Source organism: Eulemur rufifrons, chromosome 7 (genome assembly GCF_041146395.1).
Source record: "Eulemur rufifrons isolate Redbay chromosome 7, OSU_ERuf_1, whole genome shotgun sequence".
NCBI lineage: Eukaryota > Metazoa > Chordata > Mammalia > Primates > Lemuridae > Eulemur > Eulemur rufifrons.
The window spans coordinates 139,236,447-139,255,331 of record NC_090989.1 but is presented as its reverse complement, the minus strand read 5'-3'; the positions used below and the strand labels follow the sequence as shown (position 1 = coordinate 139,255,331).

The 18,885-nt window shown below is 33.5% G+C and overlaps 1 protein-coding gene across 2 annotated transcripts in view; it reads right to left on the bottom strand.

The window, feature by feature from the left end:
* Window positions 1-18,885, bottom strand: part of STT3B (STT3 oligosaccharyltransferase complex catalytic subunit B) — a 106,376-nt gene that overhangs the window by 27,701 nt on the left and 59,790 nt on the right. For both annotated transcript variants that reach the window (XM_069475471.1, XM_069475472.1), the window contains 2 exons: window positions 11,431-11,496; window positions 9,036-9,135 (listed from right to left, as the gene is read on the bottom strand). In XM_069475471.1, coding sequence (XP_069331572.1) covers window positions 9,036-9,135; window positions 11,431-11,496 — 166 coding nt within the window. The remainder of the gene's footprint in view (window positions 1-9,035; window positions 9,136-11,430; window positions 11,497-18,885) is intronic.

Here is an 18,885-nt window from a genome sequence, read left to right as displayed (position 1 = left end):
AATATTATATTTCCATTAACTTTAACCCACCATTAAATCACATTAACATTTCTGAATTTATTTCCAGGTTGACATTTAATGGAGATGGCTAACAAAACACTCCTTTGCTATCCAACTTCTCTCTCAACCAACATATTATTAACCAAAAGAAACACAATAGGGAAATACTTTAAATTCCAACCAATTCTGCTTTATTAAAAAATATGATTAAAGGCTTGTAAGAATGTCAAAGCCTTTGATTAATAAAGATACTTTTACTACTTCATGATCGCTTTGGATTACTGTGAACCCTAGTAAAATATGCAGGGTAAAGAATAGTAAGAAACTTACATGGATTAAAGATTAAAACAACAATAAAAAAACCCAAACACTGGTTTCTCTTGACCAGCAGACAGAAATGCATGATTATATTAACAGGCATAAGAATAAGAAGAATAACTTTTCTTTTCCAAGGACATTGCTCATTGTAAACTATGTAGAGAATGAATCAGTGAAACTGATAAAATTTTATAAGCTCCAGATTTGTAAAAGTAGCAAGATATGACTTATTCAAAACACTTGAATAAAGAAAATCACAACATTTTAAAACAGCAAATATACCTTGTACTGATAACTAAAATGAAATCAAGGATAGTATACCAGGAAAAAGAAACCTAGACAAAATACAACTGGGTTTAAGTTCAATATACTGTGTGCACGTGTGCACATGTGTGTTTGAAGACTGAAGAACTCATGAAATATATATGATTTTTACATAAAAGCACTGGATAATGCTCCTTAGTAACTTCTAGAGCTAAGTAGTGACTGTATCAAGAAGCAGTAACAGATAAATATCAGCACATTGAATTCAATTACAAACTTACATTTATAATACCTAGAAAGTGTCCAGCATAGGGCCACGTTCCCAGAAAATGCTAACATACTGAGAGAATAAGATGGGGAATATGAAAGGGTCTACCTAAGAGATTTATTTATCATTTTGAGACAGGGTCTTGCTCTGTTGCCCAGGCTAGAGCACAGGGGCATCATCATAGCTCACTGCAACCTCAAACTCTTGGGCTCAAGTGATCCTCCTGCCTCAGCCCCGAGTAGTTGGAACTACAGGCACAGACCACCATGGCTGGCCAATTTTTCTCTTTTTTGTAGACTAGGGGTTTTGCTCTTGTTCAGGCTGGTCTCAAACTCCTAGCCTCAAGCGATCCTCCCACCTCAGCCTCCCAAAGTGCTAGGATTATAGGTGTAAGCCATTACACCCAGCCAAGATTTATTTTTGACAATTCAAACTGTAAAATGAAACTGGTTAATAATCTCCTAGTGAATTAAAAGGGGGCAGCAATACCACTGCAGCTTCATACCATTGTTAGCAAATTCACTGAATAAAGGCCACTTAGGTCGCACTAGGTGAATGCAAACTAAGACAGTAAAATATAATAAACACAAAATAAAAAGGATTTAAACCACAGGGAATCACAAATCATGTTACCATTAAAACCTTTAGATCCTTCTTCCTTTTCTTCATGTCAACTACCCTTGCAAGTAAATTCATTTAACTAATAACACTAAGAATCTGTTAACTTCTACACAGAAGTTAATTCTTCTGGACTATGAAACAGACACAGTTCTCGATGAGAAGCACAGATTCTTCAAGGCTCTCAAGACTCTCACTCAGGTCTATTCCTCCAGGTAAGAGCACCAAATGATTTCTTACATCTGTTTAGCTTGTAGAACATGAAGATTCTTTGTTTCTATTCACTGAAAAAGCTTTTTTGATCAACAATAAATCATAGGTAAGACCCTTGCTCTAAATATCCTGAGTATTAATACAAGAAGATACTGGAAGATTAATCTGTTGTGAAATAAATAACGAGTCATATTAACAGTGTAGGTGGCAGAAGCAACAGCATGTCCCTTCATGTGCACACTTGAGGTAAGGCCCCTGCCAAATAACCTCTAAAATCCCCACTGGCAAAGCTGTAAAGGGGATCCATATAAGTCGCTCTAAGGAAAATCCCATCCTTTTCTCCCAATAACTAGCTTCAATGCCTATTACAACACTCATCTGGAAAATTCACCTTATGTAACCAACACTGCAACTTCTAATTTTAAATGGAATCCTAGGACAAAAATAGGGGGAGGGACAGTTATAGTAGTTCCTTGTTTGTCTGTCTGCTCTTGGCTCACACACCTAGAAGGTACAAGGCAGGCAAAACAACTCAAGATAGGGCATTACTGATAAACTGAACTGAACATTTTAGGTAACATGGGAAAATCATATTTTACTGTAATATAGACATATTAAATCCTCGCAAATAATGTCTTATCTAAAGGCTATAAAACTAATCTCTTGTCTTGGTTAAAACTTTACCTGCCACAAATATAAAACTGTACAGCCTTTTATTGCTTTCAATATTTTAAATCAAAACCATCAAAACTATTTAATTATATACTGAGTCCCATTATAATTGGGATGTTATCCCAAATATTTTGTGGCAGTTAAATTTAACTCTATCAGATACAATGCAAAATAATCAAGAATATGAGTTTCAGAATAATTTTTACAAAGCCTAGGACCACAGAGAGAAATGTTTGTTATATAAGCTATATATAATATACATTATATATGTAATGTTTGTTATATAAGATAAAATTGATTTAAGGAACTCATACTATAGTGTGTCATCTGCCAAACACAAATATTTTGATACATGGATATTTGGTAACTATCTCTTTTGACCCTATATATGGGCTGTTTACTATATTTTAATTTATTTCAGAATAACAAAAAGTTAATAATAAGTTTTAAAGGTGCCCTATTAACCTACAATTGCATATCACCACAAAAAAGAAAAGATATTGTTCTGATATTTAACATTTTCTATCCCATAAAGTATTAACAGCAATTTAAAAAAATACATTTCTGTAATAAGGAAACATCTCTTTTATGTTGCTTTGTGAATTCTTAGCTGATTTACAGCTCTCATTTGAGAAAAATTCAGTTCTATGTTTAAATGTGATTTTTTATTTATTTATTTTTTATTTGAGACAGAGTCTCACTCTGTTGCCCAGGCTAGAGTGCAGTGGTGCCGTCATAGCTCACTGCAACTGTAAACTCTTGGGCTCAAGCAATCCTCTTGCCTCAGCCTCCCAAGTAGCTGGGATCACAGGCGCGTGCCACATCAGGCTAATTTTTTCAATTTTTTTTTTCCCCAGGAGAGACAGGGATCTCACTCTTGCTCAGGCTGGTCTTGAACTCCTAAGCTCAAGCAATCCTCCTGCCTCGGCCTTCCAGAGTGCTAGGATTACAGGTGTGAGCCATTGCACCCAGCCTTTAAGTGTGATTTTTTCAATACTTAAGCTCTCATTTATTTACTTTAAAATGCAGGTAACTAATTTCTTAGGTTAAATTATCCTCTAAAGCAGTACAAGTTATGTGCAAGATCAGCAATGTTGCTTCTCTTCTATTTCATCAATTAACCCACGTTGCTTCGTCAGTATGCTGCTGCTAGTCTTTGTTATTTCACAATGCTCCCACCCCTCTTCCCAAAATAGACTTCACAAGGCCCTGGAATGAGCCATATTAATAAAATAAGTATTTGTACACATAGTAAAGAGCCAATGATATTAATAATATATAGCTTTACCTGTTATATTTCATGTGAACATATGGGAGCTATTTCTGATCTTAAGCTCAGAAAATTAATGTTTTTCAAAGGACACTGCCAAAACAAAAAAAATGTAATTCCATATATTTTAAAAATAAGATTTGGTAGCATTCTTTCTTTGTTAAATAGATACCAGTTTTTGTTTTTCTAAAAACTGCTAAAATACATATATTCAAAAACTAATATAAATACACTGAGGAGCATAGAGGTAGGAAAGTGTATTATGTATGTATTTGTGTAAGAAGAAATTGATGGATGGTAGCTAAAAGAGTAAGGATAACAGGAGATTAATAGATGATATCTAAAATTGAAAAAAAATCAAGAAATAAAGAGTTTATAGTATGTCAGTGATAAAAACAAGAAATAACAAAGAACTGAAAGTGGTTGACTCTGGGGTTGAGAATTTAGGGAGCAAGCCAGTTAAGAAAAATGTAGGGGAGGGAACTGATGGTTTTGCTATAAACCTTGCAGTAATATTTGACTTTTTCAATTATATACATTTATTGTCTTAAATTTAAAAATTATAAACAAAAATAAGAATACTACTCTATGACCAGTTGTGTTTTAGTTGCTATTCTGTACTTTATAATGTACATGTTATTTCCCCATTATGTGTCTCACAATCAAAAATAGTTGTGGTGAAAGTTTATTTTCACTTAAAAAAAAAAAAAAAAAAAAAGAAACAATCCTTAGATTCACATTGGGGTTTTATCCCTAGTCTTTATGCAGGAATCACCTCTCACAGCCTCTTCAATTCCTTCTCTTCTGGTTATTCCTTCTTAACTTAAACATTAATAGAAACAAACACTTAAACAGTGTTTTTTTTTTTGTGTTAGCCTGTTATAAGCACCTTTCATATATTAACTCATTTATCCTTAACAATCTGTAAGGTAGGAACTATTATCTTTATTTGAGCCATGAGGACATTAAAGCATAAAGACATTAAGTAACTTGTCTAAAGTTACAGTAGTTAAGTGACCAGGAATTGAATCCTGGTAAATTGGCTCTGGAGGATGTACTCTTGCCATCAAAGATGTGGCACCTCTTATTTATGGTTATATCACTACAAATACTTTGTAACTTTGTTGCTATACTATTTTCTCCCTTCAAGACCAAGACATATCTCTTCAAAACTTTCAAAAGGACATGTTAGCCGGTAAGCTAATAAGACCTCCCCCAAATTCAAAGTCCAAACTGACTTCCACAAACTCCTGTTTCCACTTTGATCGCATGCTGTAAAATTGATTATATCTTTGTATCATAATGGCTAGCACAAAACTTAATTCTATTAGGCCCTTAATAATATCTGATGAACAGATTTGCTTTAATTTCCTCAAAAACAGTATGATAGAATTAGACAAAATAAATCCTAGAGCCTCCTGCTCTTGTATCTTAGAATTTTTAGACGCAATACATTTTTACATGCATGTAAGTTTGATTTTTGTTAGTCTAGCATTAAATATGTTCTGTTTACTGTTGCCAACTATAAACATGACTCTTAATGAATATGGCTTTACTTTTAATTTATTCCATAGCAGGATTATCTTTTCATTATTCACAAGATATATAATCCTGTAATAACTTGTACAAAGCTAAAGTATATGGTATATCTATAAAATTTCTCTTTCAATGATGCTTCCCAGCAAATATCACCAAAAAATACATTTTAGTTATAATATGAAAAATGATTCTGTTACTCTTCTCATTCAAATGAACTCACTGCAGAAAACAGACAATACCATACATAAGGTGTTTCAGTGATGTTTCAAAAGCATTAATCAATACTAGAAACTAATTTCTCCCCCTGCTTAAATTATTAATCTAATTTAGTTAATGCAGCCCTTATGAACTCTGAGAGGTAAAATTCGCATTTCTATAAACTAAAAACCAAGTCTCATTTATTATGAATTTAATATGTACTCATTTTAAGAAATTTGGAAAGCAGACGTAAGTATGAAGAAAAAAATTCATCGGTAATCCTTAGTCTGCTTTACATTAACATTCTCCTATATCATCAAATACTCAAAAAGATTAAATTTAAAGGCTGCATAATACTCCATAAGGCAACACTAATTTAAGCAGTCATCTTCCTACTAGACATTTAAGTTAGTTCCACATTTTCACAATTACAACTTACTTCACAGTGAACATCCCTAAACCTATCTTCTTATCTTTAATAATTTCCTTATGACATAAAGACAAAGTAGGATAAACTTCTATCAAATTAGAAAGGTTAAAATCACTTCACATCCCAGTGTTATGTGATACTTGCAAACCAGTCTTTCTACAGTGCAAAATAAGGTTTGAGTGTTCTCACAAAAACAGCAGAATCCTATTTGTACCCACTTCCCAATGTAGTGAAATTCAACAAGTACAATATATGTCTTCATAAAAAATTTTAATTTTTCCTCCCAAAATTTTATGAAGTAGAGAAGGCCTCTCATCTTGGCTCTTTTTACACCTTTCCCAACTCCCATTGCCGCTTTCTCCTACCACTATACATTCACATCAACCTTCCATGTGCCTCCTTTTCCACATGTGAACAAACTTTGACAGTTTTCTGTGGCTGTGTTAACAACTGATTGTAAGAGCACTTGCAAAACATTCACTCAAAAGGGGAACAATTTTTTTTCATTATTAGTTCAAATAATTAATTTTAAATTCACTGAATTTGATACTTAGAACAAACGTTTAGTTAATATGACTGAGTTTGCCATTTATCAATCCTGTTTATCCAAATATTTGTTTGAAGGGAGGGAGAACTATACAAAAGACATCATGTGCGAAAATCAAAGGACAACCTGTGTATACAAATACCTTATAGAGCCTCCACACTTTTTAGGACCATTAAGTTAGGAGACACCAAACTTAAATCCTGATAAAATTTAGAGGAAAGAAGAGAAACACTTGCTCTCTACTACCACTTTCCATACACTTAAAAATAAACTCTATGAAAGCAGAATAGAAATCATCAAAAATACTCCTACATAATTACATGGGTAAAGTAAGAGAAACCAGGGGGGTAAAGTGGAGAATTGAACACTATGAGGATTACCTGAAACATTTACTAATCAAACTTTATACACACATACATCCCTAAATCATTTTATTTTTCATTCCTCTGAAAAGAAGAAATATTCTCAAGAGCCAACCAAAGTAGTACTAATTGCATGCTTTTCTAGAGTGATCAGAAAAATCAATAAACACAAGTCCTTTCTCAAATTCCCATTCTTTTAGATCTTGGTGCCTAATGTTCAAGGAGAGTGGGACATGCTTGTGTTTTTGACTTTTATGTAGAAAGTACTTCCATTTGACCTCTTTAACAATGTATTTATCTGACTACTTCTGACCTCTCCTTGGTTTTCTTGATTCATGGGCATTTCATAAAAGCGTATTTCTCAATCATCTACCTACTCTATTCCCCTGACCATTAAATTTCCAGAACCTCAGATTTTTTAAATTAAACAACAACAAAAAACCTCTTAGTTCCTTCTTATAGCCATTTAGTTTTAAAAAATTTCCTTATATTTTTCCAAAACAAAAATCTCAAGATTATAGTTTAATCTATCATTCTCCTTTACGGATCCCAATTACTGTTTACAGTGCTTTCAGGGTAGAAAAATATCATAGGTTGATATATTGCAACAGTATGGTTATACATAAGGGACGCACAGTTATAGTGGATTTTAGCATCATGGGCTTTAAAGCCAAAATATCTTAGTTCAGGCCTCAGCCCCATTACTAGCTACATGATTTTGAGAAAATTATGTCTCCTCTCATTTCCTCATCTATAAAATGAGGATAGCAACAGTACTGATCCTCACAGTGCGATTCTAACGATTAAATGAGTTAAATAAATGTAAGGTATTTAGAACAGTTTGCGATGCGTAATAAGAACTTGATATATATTATTTCAGTGGTGACTGTTACAAATCATGTTACAAAGTATGTTGAAATGGCTATAAATGAAATTAACATACTGTGAATTTTTTTTTTTTTTTTTTTTATTTTACTGAGACATAATTCTGTAGTGTAAAAATTCACCTTAAGATCTATCATATACTCACATGGTTGTATGACCATTACCACTGTCTAATTCCAGAACATTTTCTCATTCTAAAAACAAACCCCATATCCATTAGCAGTCACTCCTCCACTTCCTTCTCTATCATTCTCCCCCTCCCCATACCCTCGGCAATCTACTTTCTGTCCCTATGGATTTGTCTATTCTAGACACTTCATACAAACAGAATCTTCTACTACCTGTCTTGCTTTTTTACTCAGCATAATGTTTTCAAAGTTCACATTGTAATTGGGTGTCTACATGGAAGGAAATCAATGACCAGGAGTAAGAGGGAGACTTATTAGTCATATTCTTTTGTACTTTTTGAATTTTGAACTATATGAATATACTATTCAAAAACTAAATAAAAAAAAGTTCATGTTGTAGCATGTATCAGCATTTCATTTCTTTTAGTGGCTGAATAATATTCCATGGTACAAATACACCATAATTTATTTATGCATTCATCAGATGACAGACATTTGAGCTGTTTTTACTTTTTGGCTATTACGAATAACAAATGCTGCTACGAATATTCGTATAGAAGTTTTTGTGTAAATATGTATTTTTGTTTCTCTTGGGTAAATATCTAGGAGTAGAACTGCCACGCTACTATGTTTTTAAAAATGAACCTACTTAAATAAGTTTTACCTTTGTGTTACTGTTTTCCAACAACATAATTATAGTAGAATGGTATTATTTTTACTAAGACACTGGTTTCAGACCACGCTTGCTTTCTGATTCATTCAACCCATAGAAATTTTTCTCTATTGTGAAAAATGAGCTCTAAGGTGGGACATCATCCATAACTAAGCATCATGGTAAAAAGACTTGCTTTAAAATATATAGAGAAAATAATGATTTTTCTAGAGACATCAGAGACTTAGTTTATTTGTACACTATATTTAAAAGGGCTTTCAGAAGTTTATTAAACTATTTACTCTGATGATGTCAATCTCTCACAGCAAGTAAGCAGAATCTGAATAAATATGATACGAAAAATACAAATGATTTTCATGGTAAAAATTTCCATTCCCCAAAATTGAGGAAAAAAAAAAAAAAAAGGTTGACAAATATTAAACCCCAACTAATTTCTACAAAAACAAAACAAAAACTTATCAAGGAAAAACTGATGACAAAGCACTTACATAAAAATGCCTGACCTTGATTAACATAAAAAGCAAAATGAATATGAAATTATTTTTTACCTTTTCTTGGGTAATACTGACCCAACAGAAATGTCTGTTCAATGGAAAGAATGTGTATGAAACACCTTTTAGCTGACAAATTTCAAAAGTCAAATTTCTTACCTATGTAGACTCTTTTGCTGTATCTCTGCATCAGTAACAACACAAATACATGCAGTGGTATAAGGTTGATGATAAACACATAACCACCCCAAGCAGAGACCTATGGGAAAAGAAATGCTAAGTTAAATAATTTATATTTTTACTTTTTAAAATAGGTAAGTTTTATTCATCATGACAATCTAAACACATAATGAAGAAATATAAAACACCAGGACTTTTAAGTTTGAGAAATGCTTAAATATGGATTTTTTAATGTATAAATAACCTATTTCTCATTTTTATCGATAATTAAAATAACATGATCCCACAAATCCAATATGCTTTTCTAAATTTACTGGTGAAATGTTCAAATTAAGCTAGATTTAATAGGAAAGCTGAGAGCATTATAACTTGTGAATTGGCAGTAGTCAACAGGCTGTCATGGAGACAAGAAGTTTTAGAATATAGATCGTAAATTTTGAAAAGAAAAAAACAGCTTTTATTTCACCCATTTTCGATGACAAATTCATTGCAAGAAAGTTCACTGGGAGTAAAACCATGACTGTTAGCATTCATCAACAATTCAATTAAAAGAAATATTCAGACGATCTGAATATGTTTTGAAATTCTCAAATTTAAAAGTGCTAGTTGGGTATAATTTTTCCCTACAACTTAATTACAAAGTAAGACTATCTCAATGTTAGGCCTATAATATATATCAGAATAATTCAAGATGTTCTGGTCTAAATTAATAAATATTCTGAAAAGAAATGTTCATTCTCAATCAACAGAATTTATGAATTTTTTTGGTATATTGAATAATAGGCGAAAAGCTCTTGCCAAGATCAAAGTTCTTGGATGTACTCTAATAATCAAAAGCTTGAAAGAATCATCTGTATCAATAGTCACTTTAGGAGACCATAAGTTAACATATCTATTCTAATAATGCTGTCCTTGTCTAAGTCTAAATTATTTCAGAACCTTTTTATAAGGAACTGTCATCAGTTTTCAACATATGAAAGAACACCAGTTTGCTGCCTCAGTCACGTGTTATTTTTTCACCAAAAACAATGTTACTCTAATGAAGCACTAGTCCTAACTGAAAGACTTCTGGCTACTTCCAAAATTTAAGCCTAAATTTGAAAGAGAAAAGGTTTGCCATTATATTACTCAGTACAACTGCACAGAATGAGCCCCAGTCTTTATTTTAAAAGGGCCATGGATAACTTGAATGCACATATTCTGTAACCTTTCTTTAAAAAGAAACAAAGTTAGCTAAAATTATTATTTTTCAGCAAACTACTACTACATATGCTATGGTGAGGAAAAAAGTGAAAGAAAAACAAAGATGTAATATTGAACTCCAATCTTACAAAATCTGTTGTAAAAATTATGTTAGGTATTTACAGGTTAACCTAGAGGATGTGACCACTATTTAGGTAATGACTAGAGAATTACTAGGATTTTGAAAATTGAGCTTAATATCAATATGTTATCTCATCTACTTTGTCCACTTCAGAACAAAGAAAAACTTGAAGCAATTTGATGTTTTGAAAAATACTTGCTGATCTTATGAATGATCTTTCATTACAGAGCATTATTTATTTATTCTCTGGCCCACATAAAATCATTTTAAGAATTTTCCTTCATTCACTTTAAGGAATGCAAAGAGAACAGAATGGGCCAGAAGAACATTCTTTTTACAACCTTTTTCCACTCCCTCTGTCTTTTCAGTTAATCTTTACTTGGGTTATCTTTTCCACCAAGGGTTCTAAGTGCTCTTATTTCTCTGATCTAACTTGAGGTCACTAAGTAGAGTAGATAATGACTGTTAAAAACTCAGAGTATTTTGCCATCATTCAGGTACTAATTCCAATACATGAGAACTAATTTTTAGAATATTTAAAATTATCTGAGTTTGTTAAACAAAAGCTTATTTCATCTAAACACGGTTTCATGCTCAATATTTAACAGGCAAAACTTCCTGTTCCATTTTAGTTTGCAGTCTAACTTAGAAAATATTTACTTGTCAGAGCAATTGAAAATAAAGCTAGGAACAACAGAAAAATAATATTTAAGTCTAAATGTCATTAAAAAGTTAAAATATTTTAGAATTTATATATATGAAAAGAAAATGTTTTGTTTTACTTGCTGCAACCATTATAAATTTGAGGGGTTAAGTACAAGTCCTCCCCAACAAAGTAAAAGTCTATATAGGACCTGGGCGTAGGTAGGGGAAAAAGGATGGTAGGTTAATGAAAGGGAACACATGAAACAAAATCAAAATCCTAAAGACTTCAGGAGAAAAGAAATAGAAAACTATAATAGCCCTGGATGAGAAAAGAGAGAGAAAGGAATCGTTCTAACTGCCAAACACCTGTTAAGACTTCATGTAGTTTCAAATATGAAATCTTACCATATAGAAATACGATAAGCAGCAGCACATTGTCCAAAAAACTGACCCAGTTTTTACAGATTTTACCTAAAAAACAAACAAGAAAAGCAAATGATATAATGAAAATGTTTATAAATGATCCTGCTGAATTTAAACAGTTAAATGTATAGTAAACATCTGCTACAAAAAGCCAAGTTTATTAAAAAGGAAAAAGTACTGTGGTTATTCAGATATGCAGATCTACTGAATATATGTATTCATAACATCGAGCAGTAGTTAGACATTTTAAGAATAGCTCTGACTCTTTTGTTATGTAGTTTTCAGTTAACAAAAAAAATCTTAAAAAGAACCAATTATGTATTGCCATTTTCTAAAAAGCCTCTTGCCCTCACTGATATTCAGACTCCCACTGCACAGCATGCCACAGAACACCAGCTTCCCATCACCTCCACCTGCCTACACTCTGGTGGGCAGTCTATTGCTTATTCAGTTGCTCAAACCAGTTCCAGCCTGGCCAAACCCCTAACCTTCTCTGCTGTCAATGGGTTGAACCATATCCTATCCAAGGAGGTTCCAAACACCTTCCAAATTTATCTTTCCTTGGGTACTCTCCCTCAGTGCTAGGATACCATATATTGAATTTCCTTCTATCTTAGTTACTCTTATCATAGTTAACACTTCTTTCTATAAAACTTCTCTTATAACCTAATGTGATTGTTTCTCTGGGTCTAACTGGACTCAGACTGCTACAATCTATTATAAGAAAATCAAGATGTATTTTTACAACCATTAAATACTATTCATATCCTGAAATTTTCTCAGACTCTAAATCCAACTGTATAGGCTGAAAGTGAGAAAAGTAAATAAAACATATTCTTCAATATTTACTAATACACAAAAAACTTTGCTAAGTTATGTTAGACACACAAATTATAATTCAGTCCTGCCCCAACTGGGAAGATAGACACAAAGGCAAGAACTTCAGTCAAAACATAATATAAGAGAGAACATATGGTGAGCATAGACACTGAATGCCAACACGTCCTCAGAGATCCTGAAAATGCTAAAGGCAGGAAGGCATTTCTGGCTGGGTTAAAAATCACAAGAAGCTTTACTGAGGTAGACGTATTTGAGCAGAACCTTGAGAGCAATGAGGCAGAAAAAACCGCGAGTCACCCAATCAGCTACCCACAGTGGATCCAGCAGCAGACACACAGATGCAAGTACGGGTGTGGAATTTAAAAATTGTGAGCCCACAAAAAGCTCACTATCTAAAGTAGCAAGTAAATAAAAAAGTAATCAGCATACCACATTTCACAGAATCTATGACTGTCATTTATAACACACATCCTAATTTCAGAGATGCCAAAATGTGGGGGGAAGTGTATATCTTAAAATTGATGAATGACAGTATACACCAAGTGCTATAATGGAAATGGATATTATAAAGTAAGTGCTATGAAAACAAGAAAAGAGAGTAACAAAATCTACCTAAGAGAACAGTCAAGGCTTCAAAGAGGCAGGCCCCGAAGGATTATAAATAGGTAGAAGGGAATTAATAAACAAAGAGGAATTATCATTTGTAAAACCAAAGAACAGCACTCGAACTATTCAGAAAGAACCAAAAAGACTTTAGGAGATGATGCTCAAGAGACAGGTTGGCATTTTATAAGTCATATTCAAGATCTGGTCTTCATTTACAGGTGAGAAAGAGTCTAGTAAAAGAGGATTTGAAATAGGAAATACATTCAGATATACTATTTTAAAAGTTAACTAAGGTAAGCATGTAAAGAATAGACAGAATATGTCACTAGTAAAACATAAAAGCTAAGAGGCTGGTATAATAGAGTGAGTGAGTGTTGAGGTCTAAATTTAAAATGGTAGGAATGCAGATGGAAAGGAGAAGCTATGTTCAAGGGCCAAATCAACATTTTTTTGGTGAGCTACTAAATTTGGAGCATAATGGAAAAAAGAAATTGAGAAATCTTAGTTTCCTAGCTTGTGGTATGAGCCATCAATGGGGAGGAGGAATGCCAACAGCTGTCCAGCCGGAATAGGTGGTTTTTGAATTTAGTTTTTGACACAGTGGTATTGAAATGCTGATGGGAATGATGTAGCAAGAACATGGGTTTGAAATTCTTAAATACCTGCATTCAAAGCCTATCTCTGTGTAACTGGAGGGCTAATTACCTAACCTTTCTGAACCTCTGTATCTTAACCAGTAAAATATCTCCTACTTTAGAAAGATTAGGATTAAATTAAACAGCACAAAAAGCATCATGCTCTGTGCATGGCACCCAGAAGACAGTCAAATAATATACCTCTTCTTATTATTCCCAAGACATTGTACAGGAAATATTAAGGTGGAATATGAGAAATTAGACTTGAGACCAACAAATAGCCACTCCCATAGAAAAGAGAAAGAAAGGTAAGACTAAAAAAATAAGTTTTAATCAGATGAAGAAGCTTGAAAACAAGGTTAATGAATTTATGCCAGTGTTTTCCCAAATCAAACTGTTACTATATTATCAATAAGTTTATTGTCTAAATTCTGAACTGTAGCCCATAAAAAGTATATTTATTAAATAAAAAATAACACTTTTTTCTCTTCTAAAACTAGGTGAAATGGAACCTTTTATCCGATGGAATATTTAAAAGAAGCCTGACATAAGAGACATTTCTGGTTATAGGGGTATGAATTCAGAGATTCTTCAGTGAGGGAGGGAGAGGGGAGAGAAAGGAACAGGGATAAAACAGGATGTAACAGTCTAAAACAACTATTTCAGGGCATTTGAAATCAATCAAATGCAGACAAATAAATTAAGAAGTGTGGTCTTCTTGGCTGAGTCTGCTCCCAAAGCATGCCCCTTTTGCCACTCAGCTTGGTTGGCAAGAATGGTGGTTTAATCAGTCTAAGGCTGGACAAGAAAACCAGCAGCTTTGTTGCTCAAGGAGGAGGACTTGATGGGGGCCAGGAGTTGCGAAAATAAAAAACAACAGCTTTGCCAGCTAAAAGCACCAAACTTAGGAAAAAATGGGAGAAAACCATAACTTTGCCAGTTTAAAGCTGTGAGACTAGTTGGAGGAAACAGAAATCAATGAGATGATCCTGAAAACGAGAAAGCCATAAAAAGGCTGAGATAAGCTCTCTACCCATCTCTGCTGAGAAACTACATACATGCACAGGGAACACTTGAGAGAACTAGCTAAAAGAAAAGGCCAAGGGAGACACTTCAGGGCCCAAGGTGTTTGAATACAAACTCTGCCCAAATTTCTGGCTGATACATAATCTATGCAGACACAGGGGTGATCTGTAGTAAGTCAAGTTAAAATATAAGAACTAAAATTACTGAGCAGATACGTCAATGGGTACACACCACAGGGAGGGACACATTCTGCAGTTTTAGTTCAGGAAAGTTAGTAAAACAAACCAACAAATCTCTGAAAAATGAAACAGAATCTAGAGTTACTACATTATCTGTAATGCCCAGTATAACCAAAAATTACAAGACATGCAAAGAAACAGGAAGGCATAACCCATATTTGGAGGGGCATAGGTAGGGGGAGGGGAAGCAGTCAATAGAAATTAACTGATGTAGGACTTAGAAGACAAAAGCTCCAAAGTAGCTATTATAAATATGTTCAAAGAATTAAAGGATACTACATTAATAAAATGAAAGGAAAAATGATACAATAGGGAATTTCAGTAAGGAAATAGAATATATAAATTCTCATACACATGTAAGAAATAAGAATTAACTAGAAATTTTAGAGTTGAAAGGCATAACAAATGAAATGAAAAATTTACTAAGCTTAACAGCAAATTTTACAAAGAACACGAAGACAGGCCAATAGAAATTATCCAATCCAAAAAACACAGATAAAATAGAAGGCCAAAAAGGAGAGGCTATAAAGAAAGAGATAGAAAAAATATTTAAAAAATTATAACTTCCCAAATTTTATGATAAACATTCATCTACAGATTCATGAAACCCAACAAACCATTAAGTATAATTAACACAAAAAGAACCACACCTAGACAAAACTGTAGTCAAAGAACTGACAGATTAAGACAAAAAGCTGAAAAAAGAAAGAAAAAAATACCCACAGGGAAATAACAATATGATTAACAGCTGAGTTCTCATCAGAAAAAAAAAATTGACAGAAGGCAGTAGAATAACACGCTCAAAGTGTTGAAAGAAAAGAAAGTATCAACACAACTGCCCCTTGTTTGATTAACCACCGGCAGCTCAACTCTTTGTCCTTAAGATTAACCACCTGTGTGGCTTAACTTGTTCCCTCTAAGAGTTTTGTTTTCACAGCATTTGAAAGAACTCAGTAGATAAAAGGAGTTGTGATGCTTTCTCAGTTCTCCCCAGACCACATTCCAAGGACTCTTGATAAGCCAGCCTCATACAGGGGGAAAAAAAAAAAAAAGAAAAAACAGACCCAGCCATTGCATAGTCCTTTTCTGCTATTAGCTGACAGTAATCACTTTTTTTCCTTTCTCTTTGTCCCCATAAAAACCCCAAACCCCTTATCCTCCATGCCAGCACTTCTCCTTTCTCTTTGTGCCCAGCCTTTCCCACCTTTGGGAGGTAAAATAAACTTTCCTTCTTTAAAACTATTCTAATCTTTGCACTGAGAATTCTTTCTCAGCCCATGTTACAAGCTCCCACCCTAACATCAAACTCTTAAAACAGCCCTATACAACTACCCTTCAAAAATGAAGGCAGACAAGGATTCTGAGAAGATATTGGACTAAGAAACACAAGAAATCTGCTTCCCACCTAGACAACAACCACACTGGCAGAATCTGTCTGAGGTAACTAATTCGGAACTTTGGAGTCTATGGAAGGCTTGCAGCTTCCAAGGAAAGGTTTAGGCAGTACACTGAGGTTAATTTCAGGCAATTTCAGCTCCTAGCACAGTAGCACCTACCCATTTCCCACCCCTCATCCCTGTGGCAGGTAGCTGTGTACCTACCTGTTCCTGGAGAATTCTGCACATGGCTTGCAGGAGCCAGGGTATACAAAAATTGTCCTCCCAAATATAGTTAGCGATACTTATAACTTGTTGCAAAGTGTTACTTAAAATAGTAGCTTTAGCATAGAGAATTTGCTGATGCAAGATACAATGAAAAGAAATGAGAGCATTTGGATGTGTTAATACTTTTTTTATCTGTGCAATAAACCCTTCATGTTCTCCTGTCAGGGAAGGTGCACTGTCTGTACATAGACTCACTAAATTTACCAAATTCAGTCCAACTTCACGACATTTATCTTAAAAGTTGTTGAAGATATCTGTTCACAAGAGTGCCCAAAGCAAGTAACTCTTTAAAGCAAAGAAAATCTTCCCTTATGACCTGAATGAAGCATAAAACCTGCTGATTCATCCAAAGAGACTGAATAATATATATTTGCCTTTTGAAGTATATATTGCATGAAGTTGTTCTGTTAATTTGAAGGGTAATTCCTGCTGCCGATCAGTTATGGTTCTCCTTGAAAGAGGCAGTATGTTAATGCACTTTAATGTATTCGACAATGCATTCTTTCACAATTTCTACATCACTGAATGGCTTCCCTGTCCCCCCCAAGTATATAAACTACTTTATAAGTTGCTTCAGTGGCATTATTTCCAGGTCTTATTGTTGCTTGAAAGAATTGTCTTTGCTTTTGATTTTCATGTTTTAATTTCTGCATTCCAACCTTTTGTGCCTTTCCCTCCAATTTAAAATATCTGTGGTCTTTATGAGTGCTATAATGCAGATGAGCACTGAATTTCTTTAATGTTGATATTGCAGTATCACAAAGCAAGCAAATCACTTTATCTGTAGCAGAAACAAGATAATATTGCAATTCCCAATCCTCATTTAAAAATATGTTTTCTTCCTTCAGTGTTCTCTTGGTCTTCTTTGATATTATGGGCTACTAAGCAGACAGAATTAAAAAATACTGTCAAGCTGTGCAACTATTCACAAATTCCACTTCAAACAGAAACAGTGCACCTTTGTCAAAAGCTGATAACAGACTGGCATACTCCACCTCCATAAACTCTCACCAACCAGCCTGGTGCAGTAGTGGCACATCAGACAGAGTAAGTTAGAACTAAATATTTTAAATATGTTCATTTTAAAAATAAAAATATAAAAGATGAACAAAAATGTATTCATAAAAATAAAAGGGTTTGTTCTGTAAAATCTGAATTCAGTCAAAAGGCATGCTGCACTTAAGGACCTAGAAGGCCACAGGTTCCCCACCCCTGGAATTAAACCATAAAGTTATGTTATGTATATTTTATCGTAGTTTCAGAAAATGAAATAGGAGAGAAAATGAAGGCAAAATTGGGAGATTCCATTACTAGCAGATTTTCCCTAGAAGAAATACTAAAGGAACTCCTTCAGGCTGAAAAGAAATGATACCCCATGGAAACTCAGACCCAAAGGAAAGAATAATGAGCACTGAAGATGGTAAATACGGAGTACATAGATGACTATCTTTTTTTTCTCTTAATTTCTATATTAAGTATAAATTATATAAACAAAATTATCTGTATTGGTAGGCAAATAATATACATAAATATATATGACAATAATAGCACAGGAGAGGAGAAAAAAATGAAGCTATGTTGGAATAAAGCTGCTATGTTTTACCAGAATTATGTTAGTGTAATATAAACCTGAAGTAGATTGTAAAAATTAAAGATATATAATGTATTCTCTACATCAAGCACTATAAATAAACAGCAATAATAGCTAAACGATCAGAGGAATTAAAATAGCATATTATACTTATGAATATATTTTAACACAGACGATAGTAAGTGGCAGATGCAAATCAAATCATATGAAAAACTGCTTTAAATGTGAATGTATTAAAAACACCAGTCAAAAGGCAGACATGATCAGGCTAGATAAAAAAGCAAAATCTAGCCATAAGCAATCTATAAAACTTTTAGATTCAGAGATACACACAGTTTGATTTTAAAGGATGGAAAAAGATAAGCCATGCAAACAAGAATCATTTAATACAGAGTAGCAAATCAGTAGAAGAAAAAACAAATTTTAAGACAAGGAATGTTTCTAGAGACAAAGAACTATTTCACTGTAACAATATACCAGAAAAATATAAAAATTTTAAATGTACAGGGACCTAACACAGATCCTTAAAATACATGAAGCAGGAACTAAGAGAACTGAAAAAGAACCAGATAATTTAATTATGGTTGGAGATTTCAATAATTGCCTGTTAGTAATTGATAGAACTTGAAAGAAAAACAGTAAGTATATAAAAGACTTGAACATTATCAGCAAACTTCACCTGACCATTAATTTAGAATATTCAATCCCAGACAGAATACACATTCTTTTCAAGCACATGTGATCACTCTCCAGGATAGATCACATGCTAGACATCATAGTCCAACACCTTCTTCTGAACAGTCAAGATGATAAATATTTAGGCTTGGGGGCCATAT